Here is an 18,696-nt window from a genome sequence, read left to right as displayed (position 1 = left end):
AGAGGACAAGTAAAAAAGTAAAGTTATGCCAAAACAAATGCTTCCACTGGGGGATGGGGATGCGACCATCTCTTCTGCAGCAAGGGTATTATTCTAAATGTTAAATTAGTTGTTATGGGTTCGCCAATATTTCTAGGCTCGGTAATAACCTTTAAAAACCGTGATGTTTTATTCCACAGTATGGACCGCAAAATCGCTTCCACAATAGAGACATTCTGCCAATGGTGCTCAATAATACTGTATCTGTCCACCTCTGTATTAGTTCGCCCATTTACACGTGAACGAATGAACGAACAATCTCACGCATCACTGCTCAACAAAAGTTCCCACCAGCTTCTGTAGCCTTTCCTCCATTGCCTTCTCCATTTCTCTGTTCCCGCTTTCTTCCATCTTATTCTTCCTCTCTCCCATCTCTTCCTCTCTCCCTTTTCCCTCCAAGCCGCTCTTCCCCCTCCGTCCTGCCGGGCTGACTGGGTCTCATTCCTGCCGCCCTACCTCTCCGCGCGCGCCTTTGTCTTTTCCCCCTCTTCTTGCCCACTCTTTCCTCCCTTCCTTCCTTCCTTCTTTCCATCCACCCATCCACCCATCCTCCGCTTCCTCTTCCCTTCTTCTCCTTACTCCATTTCCTGCATCTCTCTCTCCCCTGTATTTCTCTTCCTTCCTCCCTTCCGTCGTCCCTACGTTTTGCCCACCATCCCTCCATCGCTTGCTCGCTCCCCCCCCCTCTCCTCCTCCTCCTCCTCTCCTCAGCACGGGATTGTGGGAGGAAGCGGAGCGGAGCGCAGACAGACGCCCAGCGAACATGGCTGCACCATGAGCCGCCTCCCAGAGGCTCGCCAACGCCGCCGCTGCCGCCGCCTCCTCCAGCCGCCCGAGCGCTAGCGCCAGCCCGCGGCTTGAGCCGAGGCCGAGTGGGGGAGTGCAAGCGGCCGAGGGGGGGGAGGAGGAGGAGGAGGGACACCCCTCCCCGATCTCCTCCCCGATCGCCCCCCCTCGACCGACGCCGCGGGGGGAGGAGCAGAAGCTCCCCGACTAGTCGAGGAACCGACCGACGGACCGCGGCCGGCCCCAGGCGCCCGCTCCCCGGCGCCCACTCCCCATGGATAGGAACTACCCCAGCGCTGGCTTCGGGGATCCGCTGGGCGCCGGCCCGGGATGGAGCTACGAGCGCTCGGCCAAGGCCAGGTCAGGCCGCCGGGGGTGGTGGTGGTGGGGAGGGAAAGGGATCCCTTTCCCCCTTTCCCGGGCAATGCCGGAGAGACCGGTCTTGGCGGGGATCAAGCACGGCACCATCTCTCCTCCCAAGCTTCTGCACAGGCCTCCCTTCCCCGGGCCTGGAAGTGGGATCGAGGGGGGAGAGTGGCGGGCAGAACCCGGGCAACCTCTCCGGGACCCGGCTCGTCTGCCAGCGGCATGGCACCGGGGTGCGATCTCGGGGCCGTCCCCTGCCCTGGAAGGGTCATCTTTTGCAGAGGAAGAAGGGTGGGAGAGAGGCGGCAGCCCGTGTGCAATCCTCTCTGGGCGCTATGGGGGGGGGGTGTTGGGGGGGGACCTGGCTGAGGTGGGCAGCCTCTTGGGCGCTGGTAGAAGCAAGGGCAGTAGCGACCTGGGACAAGAAATGCGTGTACAAAGGGCAGAGGAGGAAGAAAAGGTGGTTCGATGCTCAGTTCTCCTGCACAGCAACCCTGGTAAGCCCTGCAGGGAGAAAGTGCTTTGATTCCCTGCAGGTGAAGGGTGAGTGAGAGTCGCAGTGTGATGCCTTTGTGGATTCTCTTCTTCTACCCCTAGTGGGGCATTCATTAGTGAGATGCCCCGTGGAGGACACCTCTCCTGCCCTGTTTAGAACATGAAGGACATTGCATTGCATTGCCTATCTCTATATGAGACAAAGCAATAAGCTTTGGCCTCATGGTTTGGGGCAGGAAAATTAATCTGGGAGGGGGGGGGAATCAACATTATTTTGGAAAACTAGTGTTCCTTTCCTGAGATTGGACATTTGGAGAAAAAATCTCTCTCTCTCTTTCTCTCTGGAACTATGGGAGGCATCTGCTTTATCCATATGTATCCTCCTGTTTGTTCCAACATGCATCTTTTCCACCAATATATGAGAGTAGGAAAGGTTAGCTTTCTTTTTTTGTGTGGAAAGGAGTCTTCAAACTGCTGAATGTAAGTCAGCTCTTGTAGATGGTGCTGGTGACAGGAAAGTCTTTCTTGCTAAATGTGAAAAGGAAATTGTTGACTTTGGGAACTCTGGGTATTCCCATTCCTTGTGTGTGTGTATCAGGTAAGCAGCTGCAGGCCTGTAACTCTCTCTTTATGTTTCCTGTAAATTGGGACATTTGTTCACAGTGGTTTGTATAATTTATGCCTGTAAGGACATATTTTGCAGAGGAGAGATACAGCAGGTAAGAGTGGTCCCCAAAATCCTATAGGTTTAACAAGGGAGAGATTGAGAGTTTGATGTAAAATTCTAAACTTTAGTGGCTGGATTCTTCTTTCCATGTATAAGAAATGAGATTTTTTAAAGCTTTACACAATATACAAATCTGATCTCCCTATTCATATAGAAATATAAAAAATCAAGTTCTTATGACCAAACATAATTTTTTCATACTTTTTTGTTTACTAGACACAATTGTTATTGTTGTTGTTGTAGATTTTCTGAAGAGCAGCTTCTTAACTTAGTAGCTATTTATTGGTGTAGGGCCCATATACTTATCTGAATCTTTGGTAAGTTCATCCTGGCTTCCATCCTAAATGACCCAAGAATTTGGAATCTTATTAACTCTGATTTGCTTTCTGAATAATCTTAAGTCTTAAATCCTCAGTATCACATTTTAACATTCATAAGAATGATCTTTAATGTCCAACACCCATCTGGTTTTTTTGCAATATCTATAGTATTTTAACATATTTATAATTTGCATTTTCACCTGATAGGTGAGGACATTAGGTGATACTATCTTATATGAATCTATGCTTTATGTTTGAAAGAGATTATTATGAATACATCTTGTTCTCTGTTCTAGGTCAGACTTCCCTGCTATGGTGTTCAGCCTTCCCTTCAGGTGTTTTGGACCACAAATGGAGGTTATAATAGTTGCCATCCAATACATCTGGAGGGTGCCAGGTCAGGGGGAGCTATCCTAAGCACAACGTAAAACAAACTGATTCTTTCCCCTAAGGCTGCATGCATTGTATTGATGTTGTGATGTGTTGTATTATTATTGATCAGAAAGGAGTAACAAATTTTGATTTAAGTGTGCCTTGCCACAGGGATATGTTGAGGGTAATACCAGGCCTCTGTCATGCCTCTTATGGTTATTTTAGCATCCACATATGCAGCAATATGATGCTAATAATTTGTGGGATGGGTGAGAGGACTAGAGTACTAGGAGTATTGATAGGCTAACACTACACAGATGGTTTTGTACATGCATGTTTAAATGAGTTTGTGGCACCAGTAGAATGCATAGTGCAACATTTATCACATGGACCCCTTCAGATGTGTTGAGACTAAAACATTCAGAAATGCTAGCCACCCAGCTACAGATGAGTAATTGTGAATTCTAGATGTTGTGATTCCTGTGTATCTGGAAGGTGACATGATGAAAAAGTCTGGAATAATGACAAACCTTTGGGGAAAAAATAAACCTGGCATTTTATGAAAGGAAAACTGGGACCTAGCACTGATAGAAACAATGTGAGGTCTAGTGGCTTAGTTTACAGAGCTTTGAGGATCAGAGCCCTCAGTTTTTCTGGGAACTGAAGCTGGAGTCAAAACAAGCAAGGCCTTATATCGCAGATGAGCTAGTACAAAGACCTTGGGCTTACGCGCAGAGTTCAACCACGCTAATTTTGTATCAGGCATGAATTTAAAATGTGCCTCTATCTGAAATGAGAATTGGAGGAAAACCAAATAAACACAGTGCTCTTTCATATGCATAAGCATATTTGTAATGTACAAGGCAAATTTTGGCCTATAACTCTCTGATTGTTACAGTTCTTCTCTGGAGGAAACGTTTTTCAACTGGTCTCCTTAAATTATATCCCTCCATTTTTGTGTGTCCTTCTGGGACAAGGTTTGTCTAACAGGGATCCATCAATCAGTTCAGATAAATTTGTAGTTGTATTTTATTAATGTAATTGTATTAGACCTGACTAGGTAGCTCAGTGGCTAAGAAACTGATCTTCTCAATTAGAAATGTTGGCCGTTCGAATCCCTAGAGAAGGGGGTTGGACTAGCTGATCTCCAAGGTCTCTCCCAACTCTGTTACTGTTACATTTGTAAGTCAGGGAAGGCATTGAAAAAAATTGAGACCTTGGGGGCTAGTGTATATTAAAATATAGGTTATGACCACAATTGACCCCCAAATTTATGTTGCCAAGTGAGACGGTTTTAAGCGAGTCCTTCCTCATTTCATGACGTTTCTTGCCACAGTTATTAAGTGAATCATTTCAATTATTAAGTTAGTAACCCAGTTGTTAAGAGAATCTGGCTTCCCTATTGACTTTTGCATGTCAGAAGGTTGCAAATGGGGATCGCATGATCCTGGGACACAGCAACTGTCATAAATATCTTTCAGTTGCCAGGCCTCTGAATTTTGATCACGTGAGCAACACTCATAACTGTGAAAAATGATCATAAATTATTTTTCAGTGCTGTTGTAACTTTGAACAGTCACTAAATGAACTGTTATAAGTCAAGGACTATTTGCACATACTTCCATTATCTAGCTTGTAGTTCCGTGTGTATCTTCTCCTCCTTGGCTCCTTTCAAAAGGTGCGGAGTGGAGTTATTTCCTTGAATTTGATCAAAAAGGCTTTTTTACTTTTGAGAATAGAGGTGAATGTTGGATGCAGTGCCCTCTATTGACTGTATAGTAAGTTTTATGTAAAAAGGTACATCACAGCATGTGCATAATATATATTTTGACAAGTGTTTTGCTCCTTTTCTGCTTCCATACAGCAAGGCCTCATCAGTCTAAAGCTGGCAGTTAGGTCAAAGGGCAAGAGTGTTCAGGGAGATTTCAGGACTGACCTTTTTCTCTTTACTTCTGAGTAAAAGGTAAGTTGGTTCTAGGGTTAGGTCAATGGATGTGTTTTATGTAGCTTTGGAAATAAGTGTCATTAGTCTACCACAGGGGGGTCAAACTGAAGTTGTCACAGTGACGTCACGTGACTTATCGGGACTTTTTTCCCCCTTCGCTAAACCGGGCGTGGGTGTGGCCAGCACGTGGTGTATCCAGTCCACGGGCCAGGAGTTTGACAATCCTAGTCGACAACATTTATGTTCATCCCATGTACTAAAATTTATTTATTTATTTATTTATTTATTTATTATTTTATTTATTTTAATTTAATTTAATTTATTTATTTATTTATTTTTTATTTATTTTTTATTTCATTTTATTTTATTATTTTATTTGTATGCCGCCCCTCTCCGAGGACTAGGGACGGCTCACAATATATCAGAAACTATATAACAAATACAGTACATCTAAATTAATCCAATTAATATGGCTAAAAAGGCTTGAAAAAGCTCGAATATGATTTAAAAAACATTCATCACCATTCACTCAATAAAACATACTAATACTGTACACTCATTGGTCAGGCGGCTAGGATCTAATTAGAGAAAAGAAAATTGCTTCCTTTCCCTTTACTTTATGGTGTGAGTACTAAAGGTACCTCTTAAGCATCAAGGTTAACATCTGTTAGCAATTTCAATTTGAAAACTGGTGTGAGAAGAAGTATCTTGGTTTTTTAATAAAAATTAACGCGACCTTCTCAGTTTAACCGTAAGACATTCATGTCTTACGGTTTTTCCCATTTTTTGCTTGCCCTTTAAGGGCTTATGCTTTTCTTCCCAAATTTCCTAGGAGCCTTAGGATATAGAGTTATTGATATCGGCATGCATGCTTTACCAGCGTGTATATAGATTTTGGATCCCCCAAAATAAATATTTCTTTCCTTAAAAATCATAGTATGCTATGATATCACTATGCATACATAATACAATTAGATCTTTTTGCTACTATGTTCTAATGAGTCATATATTCTATCTAAGATTGATCTATTGCTGGGATTGTTGTAATTAGTACATTAAAAAAACCCACTGAGATTATTCAAATACTGACTCAAAAATAACTAGTATAAATATTATATACATTATATAACGATAGATATAAATGATTGTGCATTTGTTCCTAGTCCTCATGACACCAAAAATTATTTGAATAAGTCTTATAAAACATTTTGCCTAACTCTTGGAATGTTTCCATGGTACTTTTCTTCCTCTATTCCTGCTTTCTGGTTTTATTTTTTTTCCAGAATTTGGGGGGAAATGGCAAAACGTCTTTCTTTTATATTACTTGCATATTGCTGCTAATTTTTGTGGATGCATAATTTTGCAAGGAACTGATTGCATACCTTCAGAAACTACTCTTTGTTTGAATGCCCACATCTTTGATGGTCACCATTCATATGTTGAAAGCAAGAATAACAGAAATATTTTTTTTCAAGAGTGGAAGAAGCCAAGTTATTGTTTCAGGCCAAGGTACCCTAGGTAAGGAGTAGAGGAGGTTATCCTCAAGTGGCTATTTAATTTTTTTAAAGAAATTGGAGGATTAGAATATGTAGTTCAGGTTAAACAGTTATTATTCTGTTCACTTTTTCATGCTCTTGAGTCAGCATAGAAAAGGCACTCAATTGCATTAATAATTTCTTAGTTTGGAATACTGTAATGTTTTTTGGGGGACATAGCGCTTAGATATGTTTATTATGATGTGTTAAAATGCATAGACCTCTCCAGCTTGGTGGTAAGATGTGCCTGTCATTTCCATCTCCAAGTTACACTGAGTGATAAAAGCTGGTGTTAATTCAGAGTGTACTTGTATTCTTGTGGGGTAGGAGAAGAATCTGATCTCACATTTAAACCAGAATGTAACTTGTTCGGATTTAACTCAGTATGATTACTTGTGTTGTGTGATAATAATGTTTTGTGGTTTGCAATCTATGATGTATTGCATAAGATTATGCGTGAACCACATTCTGGTTTAAAACTCTGCTATTTACCGTTAGTGTGAATCTATTTTCTGTGTGTAAGGATCCAAGGCTAAGGGCAATTTCCTCCCCAATTTGGTGTACTATACATGTATTGAATTACAGTTCCCATCGTCTCTTACCAGTGAGGACATTAAGTACTACAGTATATTAAAAAAAATGCAAAAGATCGCAGGAATTGTATAACAGGATAACAGGAAGATATTTGATTCAGAAGTCTGGGTTGTAGTGTTGTGAAGCTTTTTTTTTTTTTTTTAATTGAGGATTTTCTCCACTTTATGTTCAGGAATAATTGTTATCTATTTCATCAGAGATGTCTGTGAAAGTAAATACAGTGTTCCCTCGATTTTCGCGGGGGATGCGTTCTGAGACTGCACGCGAAAGTCGAATTTCCGCGAAGTAGAGATGCGGAAGTAAATACACTATTTTTGGCTATGAACAGTATCACAAGCCTTCCCTTCACACTTTAAACCCCTAAATTGCAATTTCTCATTCCCTTAGCAACCATTTAGCTTATTACTCACCATGTTTATTTATTAAAGTTTATTAAAAAAAATATTTATTAAAGATGGACGAAAGTTTGGCGATGTCGTATGACATCATCGGGCGGGAAAAACCATGGTATAGGGAAAAAACCCGCAAAGTATTTTTTAATTAATATTTTTGAAAAACCGTGGTATAGCCGTTTCGCGAAGTTCGAACCCGCGAAAATCGAGGGACCGCTGTATAACAATTGCAGAACCATTTAACAGTAAAAAATATAATACAATGAAATTGAAATAAAACCACATTTTTCCCCTTCAGTACACCTCTGGATACAGAATACCTAATGGGTAATAGAATGTCAGGTATTGAAATAAGCATCTACATTTTTTGCTGTTGTTCAGGTGCTTGCTTTGTCTCTTCGTTAACTTAGGTTTTTCCTCTTGAGAAATAATGGGAAATAGAAAGTTTTCCTGTGGATGCCAAGACTGATGTGCTCACCTCTTATACCCCAACCATCTCTTGCTCCCTTCTTTCCCCTTATGCTTTACATTCCAATATTGATCCAGTGCATTGTAGCAAGGGAGGAAGTGAGATCTCACTGTATGAATGAAAATATACCTTTATTTCCTGTTTACTGTAACCCTTTGCAGAATGCCTCTTTCCAGTTTGCTGTGTGCAGTCCACTGTCTCACCACAGGGACAGCAACCAGGGTTTAGAAAGCGGCCTGTTCCGTTGGCCTCCATCAGCACTCATTCTGCTCTCATAACTTTCTCCGCTCTTTGCAAGCTTTTGGTTTTCGTTTTTCGCCTTTTTAATTTCCTGCAGGTAGTTGCATTCCTGAGACAGGCACGTTTAGCTTTTAGCAAGTCATCTGCAAGTCATGCCTGCCTCTGTTCCTCTTTGCAGAGAGGTGCACCACCCCGTGCGGCTTCTCCTGTCCCAGGGCCCTTCCTGCATTTCTTGCACAGCACATGCATAATTGTGGCACATGCCTCAACACACAGTCAGAGAATAAGTAACGGTGCCCGGTTGGTTTGGTGCTGGAAGGATGGGAGTGGTGGCACTGCATATAATTATATACACAGATAGCTCCCAAAGGTAGTCTAGAAGAAATAGCTAGATGTGTAGAATTGAAACTTTCTCTATAGATACTTTTTTTAAGAGCTGGGGGAAATGATCTCCTGTTTTAAAGACATATATTTAAAAAGAGAGATCCATATAAAATCACCTGATTTTTTTTTTTTAAATGCTATCCACACAGCTTGGCTGCAAGTGTAGTCCTCTGTTCTCGCCTTCCCTAAATTGAGAAATGAATTATAGCTGGAAATTTTGGAAATTGTCTTCTCAGCTCATAAATAGAGGGCATCAGGTTGGAGAAGGCTAATATATTTGCATATGCAGGCAGAGTACTGAACTCAGGGTGACACATTATTTGAGTGGATTTAGTAGTTTGCACCACGGATTTTCAGACAGGTACCTATATGTGTTTCCATAAGTGGTGTGCTAGGGTTTTCAGGATCAGTTAGTTCCACGGGACTTCTTAGAAACCCATAGAAACTGAAAAGCAGAAATCTTAATGTAAGAAAGCAGATGCAAGATCTCCTGGATGTACCATTTTCTATCAGGGGCTGCATAATTGGTCTAGGAATTAAGTTTGTGTCTTTTGTTTTAATAACACAAAATAGGGGGGAAATATTTGGGAAGTTTATTTAGGGGAATATTTGACTTGTACCATGGCAGGTTATGTACAAAAGTCAAAGGAGGTCTGAGCAGATTGCATTGCAGTTAAAGGCAAGAAAAATATTGGGGGTGCCTGGGACTTGGATGTCAGCATGTTTGTCTGCTGGGCTAAGCAATTGGGTCTCCCTGCACAAGGGGAATAGGAGGAGGAATGCTAGAGCTCGGATACCGAGGCGTTGGGAAACCAAGGCCTGGGAATTACATTTTCCATCATTATTTATTACACATTCCAGTCTTCTTTCCTGCATATGTGAATTCCTCATCATGTGCAGGCAAAGAAGGTTTTTGCTCTGAGCATCTAAAACAGGGGAAGAAAGTTGCATCATGCATTTATGCATTTCTTATTTCCCAATAATAACCACCTGCAGGTTATCATAGCCAAAATCATGATTTTGCTCATCTTGAAAATGAAGGGTATTGATAAGCCCACGTTTACACCTACGGAGTGATGCTCACAACTGCTTAAGGTGTAAAGAGGACACAGATGAAGAGAGAATCTGAACTTTTAGAAGTAAACAAGTATTACATACTCCTTTACACTCAAAAATCAATACTTCCCGAATGATTGACTCTCCTTGTTCCCCTAGTTCCTCTTGGTTCAGTTCACAGGTCTGCAAGAAAACAAGCCTGCTTTTGCTGATCTTTGAAGATCAAATTGAGATATTGAGTGTGGCACACATTACAAGACCCACGGTCTCTCTCGCCGTGTCTGAATCCTCGTTTCTCTCTCATTCAGCTTGGTGTATGGCGGATCCCGAAGCTCACATCCAGACACAGATATTTTACACCGCCAAGCATATGCTGCTCCTCATCCTCTGCAGGGCTATGCCACAAACCATCACCCAGCAGGTATGGTGGCTGTCTTGCCAATAAATATTTTCTGCTATGTCTTTTCTTCTCTCTCCAGCTCACTTTTGCTTACCTTCCCTCTCTGCAGATCTGGAAACGCTCACGATAATTTTGCTTTTGTTTCGGCTTCACTTTATTTATTTTTGCCTTCTCTATCCCTCTTTTATTCCAAGAGTAATCTCTGTGTTACCAAGATACCAAGTTAATACTTTAAATATTTATTTATTATTTATTTACTAATTGGATTTATATGCAGCCTCTCTCCGGGGACTCAATGTATCTTTTCTTAACCAGAACATAGGTTGGACTGATCAACCAGAACAGTGGCAGATGGGAAATTAAGGGAGGTTGACCCTTTCGTGTTTTAATTTTTCTGTTCTCCATCTAGGAGCCTGGATATTTTTATTTTGGGGGGGGGGGGGGGCATTTCTATTTTCTGCTGTTTAATTCTCTTTCCAGCTCAGACTCAAACTGCTCTGGCATTGATTAACCTAAACTGTACCCCATATTTAAGATGTGAAAAGATTACATACTGCTCAGATAGAGAACCTTTGTCCCCAAGTCCCTCAAATTCTCTAAGATCCAGGCTTGGTTTTACTGTCACACAGAAAAAAAGCCCAGTTCCTTATATGTTCTTCGATTCAGTTTTGCCTGACTCTTCTCTCTTCTTTACCAGATGTTTATTAAATCAATAGTTTCTCATTCCCCTGCCCCCCTTTCTGTCCCTATGTGCCTGGCTTTTGACTGATTGCAACCCTCCCTTCTGCACTAAAACAAGTATTCTATAGTTGCTGTGTCTTTTGATGTCTAATGTTTGTCTTGTCTCTCTGTGGTTCCTCTGACAGGCATAATGCTTGTCAGCTTGTAGGCTCTCTTGCCTGTCCCCTGTGATGAACCTCTTCCTGTTTTCTTTTTGCTGTATCTATCATCTCCTTTTCACCGATTCTTAGCTTCACATCTTTTCTTTCCTTCTTCTTTCCGTTTCCTTCTTAGGTCTTTCTGGCTTATTCGAGACTGGGCTCCATCATGCCAGCAGTGCCACCCCCGACGCCTCGGTCATGAACCTCATTTCAGCTCTAGAGTCACGGGCACCACAGCCAGGCCCCTCTGCTTCCTCCCTGCTGTCCCAGTTCCGCACTCCATCCTGGCAAACAGGTAACGTCGTCTCTGGAGTTCTGCCGGCATCACGGAAGGAACTGTGGGGGCCTTTTCTTTGGGGTCAAGAGTTGGGCAGATTTTTTGTAGGAAGCCTTATTATATATCTTTATGGCAGGTATCTGGTATCTATGTGTGAGATGTTAGATAATGTTCAACTTCTTTTTACCATTTTGTATCTATGTTGTGTTTATATCGTTGCTGTAAGCCGCCCTGAGTCCTTCGGGATTGAGCGGCATAGAAGTCGAATGAATGAATTGAATTGAATGAATGAATAAACAAATAAATTTATTTATTTGTTTGTTTGTTTGTTTATTTATTTATTTATTTATTAGATTTGTATGCCGCCCCTCTCCGCAGACTCGGGGCGGCTCACAACAAAACAAAACAATTCATGACAAATCTAATAAGTATAATTTAAAATATTTTAAAAACCCCATTTACTAAGCAAACATACATACAAACATACCATGCATAAATTGTATATGCCCGGGGGAGATGTCTCAGTTCCCCCATGCCTGACGACAAAGGCAAGGAGGGTAGGGGCAGTTCTAATCTCTGGGGGGAGCTGGTTCCAGAGAGTCGGGGCCGCCACATGAACGAATGAATGAATGAATAATTAAATAAATAAATGTATGTTTGGGTGGGAGCAGTGGTGAAATCCAATTTTTTTTACTAGTTCTGTGGGTGTGGCTTGGTGAGCGTGGTGTAGCTTGATGGGTGTGGCATGGGAGGAACCAACTCCCCCCAGAGATTAGAATTGCCCCCACCCTCCTCACCTTTCGTAAGCTCCTTAAAACCCACCTCTGCCGTCAGGCATGGGGGAACTGAGATATTCTTTCCCCCTAGGCCTTACAATTTACGCATGGTATGTTTGTATGTATGTTTGGTTTTATAATAAGGGTTTTTTTAGTTGTTTAGTATTGGATTGTTACATGCTGTTTTTTATCACTGTTGTTAGCCGCCCCGAGTCTGCGGAGAGGGGCGGCATACAAATCCAATGAATGAATGAATGAATGAATGAACGAGAGGGATACTGCAAAATCCAAATTCCCTCCCCACTTCTGGGAGAAGGATACTGCAAAATCTCCATCCCACCCCACCCCCACCCCCCGGGAGCCAGCCAGAGGTGGTATTTGCTGTTTTCCGAATTACACAAAATTTCCACAACAGGTTCTCCAGAACCTGTTAGAACCTGCTGGATTTTACCGCTGTGTGGGAGTAGCTGGCCCTTCTGGTAACTCACACTTTCTTGATATTTTTGTGAAGTTGTTTTATACATCACTTTATAAGTCACTTACAATATACCATATTGTAATTGAAGCAAGGTTCATAATAAATCGGCAAATAAATGAACAAAGTGAAATATTGAGTGCACTTACTCAACGTTATTGAATTAACCATTTGCTTAGTTTTCATAATGGACTGAATATTTGGATAGTGAGATGGGTGGCATACGAATTTAATAAACAAATAAATAAGCATAAAATAATGAAAGATTGGGTTCATATAACTTGCTAAAAATTTAAGATTAAAGCTCACCTTAGCATGGAGTGCAAATTCATCTGCCGGGTCTTTAATTTACTTATTTAATTGTGTTGGGCAAACTCAGGCATTAAGTCAGATTCTCGATCCACCCATCTTGGAAGGGCAATCTGTTTCTCTCTATATGATTGGGTTTTCTTATTCCCAGGCAGTATAGCAGTCAGAAGTTTTATAGAACTTGCACTCCAAAGTAACTGCAAGGTCCCTGATTGCCTATTATTAAACTAGCCCCATTGAACTGGCTATATAATTCCAAGGTCTTAAGCCAGCATCCTCTCCTGCCTAGTTAAATGGACATTGTTCAGAATTAAATTTAGAACTTTCTGCTTGAAAAGTTGTGCTTTGTCACTAAGATATGGCCTGAGCCTAACTGCCCTAGCTAGGCACTTGGGGGGATGAGGGAACAGGTTTATAATTGTATGACATTAGGAAACATGCTTTATCAACTCTTTGGCATGCAGTGGGTGAATTTTACGGAATGCTAGGCAAGGCTAAAATGGGATTAGGTAGCTTGTGATTCAGCACATTATGGGAATTCAGCCATCATCTTCCTATTTTGTATAAATCTGATTACTACATTAAGCCATAACATGATTATTTCTTTGATTGTAACATGTGGAACGAAACAGTTTAATTAGTTAACTTGTGGTTAGATTAAGTGTCTTATCCTTCACCATTACTGTCCAATCTGAGTAGTTTGCCCAGGTTCGCCTGGTGCACCAGTTGCGACCCTATTTGGACCGGGAGTCACTGCTCACAGTCACTCATGCCCTCATCACCTCGAGGTTCAACTACTGTAACGCTCTCTACATGGGGCTACCTTTGAAGAGTATTCGGAAACTTCAGATTGTGCAGAATGCAGCTGCGAGAGCAATTATGGGCTTTCCCAAATATGCCCATATTACTCCAACACTCCGCAGTCTGCATTGGTTGCCGATCAGTTTCCGGTCACAATTCAAAGTGTTGGTCATCACCTATAAAGCCCTTCATGGCACCAGACCAGGATACCTGCGAGACGGCCTTCTGCCGCACGAATCCCAGTGACCGGTTAGGTCCCACAGAGTTGGTCTTCTCCGGGTCCCGTCGACTAAACAATGCCGTCTGGTGGGACCCATGGGAAGAGCCTTCTCTGTGGTGGCTCCGACCCTCTGGAATCAGCTCCCTCCAGAGATTAGGACTGCCCCCACCCTCCTTGCCTTTCGTAAACTCCTTAAAACCCACCTCTGTCGTCAAGTGTGGGGGAACTGAGACATCTCCCCCTGCCTATGTAGTATTTGTGTATGATATGTTTTTATATATTGGGGTTCCTTGTTTTTAGACTTGTATATGTACTATTGTTATTTTTAGATTTTAATTATTAGATTTGTCATCATGTACTGTTTTTATCACTGTTGTGAGCCGCCCCGAGTCTCCCGAAAGGGGCGGCATACAAGTCTAATCAATCATAACCAATCATAATCAGTACTGTCCAGTAATAATTGTGAGTTTGAGACCGTCTTTGTGGATACGCTTTTGATTTGGCACGTCATATCAAAGCACCTAAACATATATTCTGTCTTTGTTTGTTTTTTCTCTTTCCAGCCATGCACACTCCAGCCCCCGCTGAGCTCTTCATCTCAGGGGCCCTTCCAGGTTCTGGCACCTTCCCTTCCTCATCAGCGCTCTCTGCTTACCAGCATCCAGCCTCTTTCAGTGGCCGCAGCTTCCCAGTCACATCATCTCTCACACTCCAGGATGCTACTTTCAGCCCCACATCCAATGGCCTACTGTCCCCCCATGACCCTCTACTTCACATCAAGTCCTCTCAGCCCAGTGTCCCTTCGTCCCTCAGTTTTGACAGACTGGGCAGTGCGGTATTGGGTACCGGCTTGCCCTCCCAGAGCTCAGCGTATCGTAGCGCTCAAGAATCAGCTTCCCGCCACCTCCCCTCCCAGTTCAATCTTTTGTCCTCCTCGCTGGGACCATCTGACCAGACATCCCAGCTTTACAACACCTCGGTCTTCTCCAGTTCCCCGGCCTCCTCCATCGAGCGGGCCATCCCCCGGCAAGATAGCGTGATCAAACATTACCAGAGACCTTCCAGTGCCCAGCCACAGCTGCCCGCTGCCCATTCTCTCCAGCATTACTTAAGCTGTGGGGGTAGCTACCAGCAGATGCCCCATCGCTCCAGCCTTTCCTGCAGCCCCCTTGGCGACCAGTCCCCCGCCAGCAGCGAGGGCTCCCAGCAGCAGAAGACCTCCCAGGCCACGCGGCAAGAGCCCTCTCAAAGCTACCGCCCCATTATTCAGTCTCCAGGCTACTCTGGTACCACCTCTTCTTCGAAATCCAAGAGTTACTCGGCTTCCCGCCAACCGCCCCGTTCTACAGCCACGCCCAAGTGCCAAAGCAACTACAGTTCATCCACCCCCAAGCCCAGCTCGGTCATTGCGAGCCAGTCGCAGGCCTATTCGCCCGGCCAGCCTCAGAGTCTCCTTTCCATGAGCCAAACGCAGAGTTACTCCGTCAGCCAGCCACAAAATCTCTCTTCGGTTAGCCAGGCCTCCCAGGGCTTCAGCAGCAACCAAGCCCAGGACCTCACAAGTGTGAGCAAAGCTCAGAGTTATTCCAGCAGCGGGCAAGCTCAGCAGGGCCAAGCTGGGCAAGGAGGGCAAGGGCTGCAGACATGTCAAAATCAGACTTACTCTCCGGAGCAGCTACAAGGCTTATCGTCCGTTGGGTACAGTGTTCAGACTGAGCCCCATGTTTCTGTCAGCCAGACCCCAAGCTATGTACCAGCTCATTCCCAAGGGATGCCCACAGCCAGCCCATCGTTGAGTTACAGCACTGGCCATTCTCCAGCTATGCCAGGGCACAGCCAGTCCATCGGCTACTCCCACGGGCAGAACCTTCCAGATTCGAGTCCTTCCCAAATCATCCGGCCTCTCCAGTCACCTACTACTAACCGGCCCCAGAGCGTGGCGTCGCCCGGCCAGACCCAGAAATATCTCACGTCCGTACTGTCTCCTTCATTCATGCAGTCGGCTCACACACAAAGTTACCAGGGTTCCCAAGGCGGGCTGGAGAGAGCGTCCTCTTACAACAAAGCCAAGGCAGACTCGGACCTGCTGTCATCGGAGAGAACCGAAGACGAAGAGTTCCTGATCCAGCACTTGCTGCAGTCGCAGAGCCCGCCGAGGGTGCCCACTGAAGGCATGGTGGAGTGCGAGGAGAGGGCAGGGAAAGGGATGGCCTACGAGTTGAGCAAGACGGAAGAGCGCTACCACTTGCAGAGCGTGATCCGGACCAACTCTAACCTGGACAACCAAGGCCTGGAGATGTCCTTGCAAAGCTTAAAGGACAAAAAGAAAGGAGAGAGGTCCAAGGAGTACTCCCACACACGTTCCACTCCAGAGTCTCTGGCCACCTCCGTGGTCCATTACAGCCATCAGGCTGGCTCCATAGACTCTTACGGGCAAGACATGAAGAAGTCGGTGGAGCAGCACCTCCAGAGTGGCCACATGGATTCAGGCAGTAAAGAAATCTCTCAGGCCCATTCTTATTTGCAGAAGACTCCTGAGCACGCCTCCCAGCCTCACCCCATGGAGTCCCACGGGTTAATGGCCGGCCAGCAGGGGGCGACCCTGATGATGGACTCCCCTCCCGACCTGCCCCCTCTTTCCCTTTCCCAGCAGCAGCAGCAACAGCAGCAGCAGTCCCAGCTCCTCCAATCGGTGCTCACTCACACCCAAAGCCAGATGCACTCCCGTGGAAAGGTTCGCACCCCACTGGACGTCCACCTTATGGAACCTCAGCGTATGCACCAGACCGAAGCCCCCTCGCCGCAGCTTCAGATGCAGGCCCTGGAAGCCCACCTCCATCAGGCCCACGTCCGTTCCCAGAGCATGGAAGCCCAGCTCCTTGAGCCACAGCAGTCCCCCCAGCTCCAAGGACAGCTGCAGTCGGAAAGGATGCAGTCCGAGGGCATGGAGGTGATGCCCCAAGGCAACCTTTCCCAGTCCCAAGAGATCCAGGACTTCTTAGAGCCCGAGCTGAGCTTGGAGTCCCACCTCGGACAAGGCGGGGCGGTGCAGAGTCAACAGCATCTCCTTCCCGATTCCACTTTGGATCCCGACTCCACTCAGCAAGTTCCTCAAGGCCAGCTTGAAGGCAAGGACCAGTTTGAAAGCCCCAGTCCTCAAGGAGCCAAGCAGCGGTTCGTCCCCCTCACTTCCATCTGCTTCCCAGACTCCTTGTTACAAGACGAAGACCGTAGCTTCTTCCCTGGGATGGAGGACATGTTCGGGCCCCCTCCCTGTGCCGGGGATGAGTTCCCTAAGCCGGATGATGGCACACAGGGGATGGAAAGGGGTGAAGGAATGAAAGGGGGAGGCTACGACATGATGCCTGGTGGACAAGGCTACCAGAGCTACTGCCAGTCGGAAAGCGGGGACGGGCAGCACTTGGGATTGGACACAGTGTCAGTCAAACACGAGTTGCCTTCTACCGTCAACACAGAACAACTGGGGCTCATTCAGTCTGGCCAGCACGGGACAGCGCCTGTTTCAGAATCCAAGTCAGGCCTGACCTCGCCAATCTTCTGCTCTTCCAAGCCCAAAAAGTTGCTGAAGACTTCCTCCTTCCATTTGCTGAAAAAACGGGAACCGTCTTTCCAACCTCCCAAAAAAAACTATGCCCAGGAGTACGAGTTTGAAGACGACGAGGACAAGGAGGATGTCCCCGCAGACATCCGCCTCAATAGCCGCCGCCTGCCTGATCTGCTTCCTGACCTCATTTCCAGCTGCCGGACAAACCGGACCAGCCTTAGCCCCATGGGTGACATAGACTTTTGCCCACCAAACAGCGGCCTCATGGAGGGGCCCAAGCGGCGAGGTCGCAAGCCTTCCAAACCTAAGCGGGAGGGCCCACCCCGCCCCCGTGGGAGGCCCCGCATCCGGCCCCTGACTGAATCCCCCCACGGTGTGGCTCATGATGGCACCAAGAAGCCCCGCGGCCGGGGAAGAGGGAGGGGCAAGAAAGCGGGGGAGGAGGGGGTTGAGCCAGGCACAGGCTTGGAATCCCTCAAACCACTCAAGGTAAGATGGGAGTCTGAGGAGGAGAGGTGTGCAACGCTTGAGGGTAAGAGAGGGGATTTTGGAAAGACTACAAGGTAGGAAGAATAGTGACAGAACATTGGCTCAATAAAGAGATTTCCAATGGAGAATGCAAGGGTAAGGGAATTGGAGGAAGGCCGCGCGTGTCTATCTTAAAACAGCTGTTGCGCTGTCCCTGACCACTGTCAGGGACCACTGCACTGTCCCTGACGAGTATCAAGTACAAGTCTCTCCTACTTACTTGTATCTGAGCCTTTGTCCTTGTTGATAATAAGAATTTAATCTAAGCTGTGTTAGCAAAGGGTGTGCTCTCTTGCAGAATTACAACACACCTGCCTGTTAAAAACTAGCAATAGCTTTTAGACCAGTGATGGCGAACCTTTTTTCCCTTGGGTGCCGAAAGAGCGTGGGCATGCACTATCACGCATGTATGAGTGACCACAACCTAATTCAATGCCTGGGGAGGGTGAAAACAGCTTCCCCCACCCCGCTGGAGTCTCTCTGGAGGCCGGAAACAGCCTGTTTCCCAACTTCTGGTGGACCCAGTAAGCTCGTATTTCACCCTCCCCAAGCTCCAGAGGCTTCCCTGGAGCCAGGGAAGGGTAAAAATGCCCTCCTCCATCCCCCTGGAGGCTCTCTGGAAGCCAAAAATGCCCTCCCAGAGCCTCTGTGCAAACCAAAAATCAGCTGGCTAGCACACACATGCACGTTGGAGCTGAATTATGGCCAACAGCTCACGTGCCTGTAGATATGGCTCCACGTGCC

The 18,696-nt window shown here is 45.4% G+C and overlaps 1 protein-coding gene across 1 annotated transcript in view; it reads left to right on the top strand.

The window, feature by feature from the left end:
• Nucleotides 1–783: 783 nt before the first annotated feature.
• The window catches only part of PRR12 (proline rich 12), a 50,299-nt gene continuing 32,386 nt past the window's right edge, over nucleotides 784–18,696 (top strand). The window contains 4 exon segments of the mRNA XM_070729367.1: nucleotides 784–1,185; nucleotides 10,029–10,141; nucleotides 11,135–11,296; nucleotides 14,423–17,913. Coding sequence (XP_070585468.1) covers nucleotides 1,100–1,185; nucleotides 10,029–10,141; nucleotides 11,135–11,296; nucleotides 14,423–17,913 — 3,852 coding nt within the window. The 5' untranslated portion in view covers nucleotides 784–1,099.

The sequence above is a fragment of the Erythrolamprus reginae genome, chromosome Z, assembly GCF_031021105.1.
Source record: "Erythrolamprus reginae isolate rEryReg1 chromosome Z, rEryReg1.hap1, whole genome shotgun sequence".
Classification (NCBI taxonomy): domain Eukaryota; kingdom Metazoa; phylum Chordata; class Lepidosauria; order Squamata; family Dipsadidae; genus Erythrolamprus; species Erythrolamprus reginae.
Note: the sequence above shows the minus strand (reverse complement) of the source record. Positions and strands in the feature narration are given on the sequence as shown.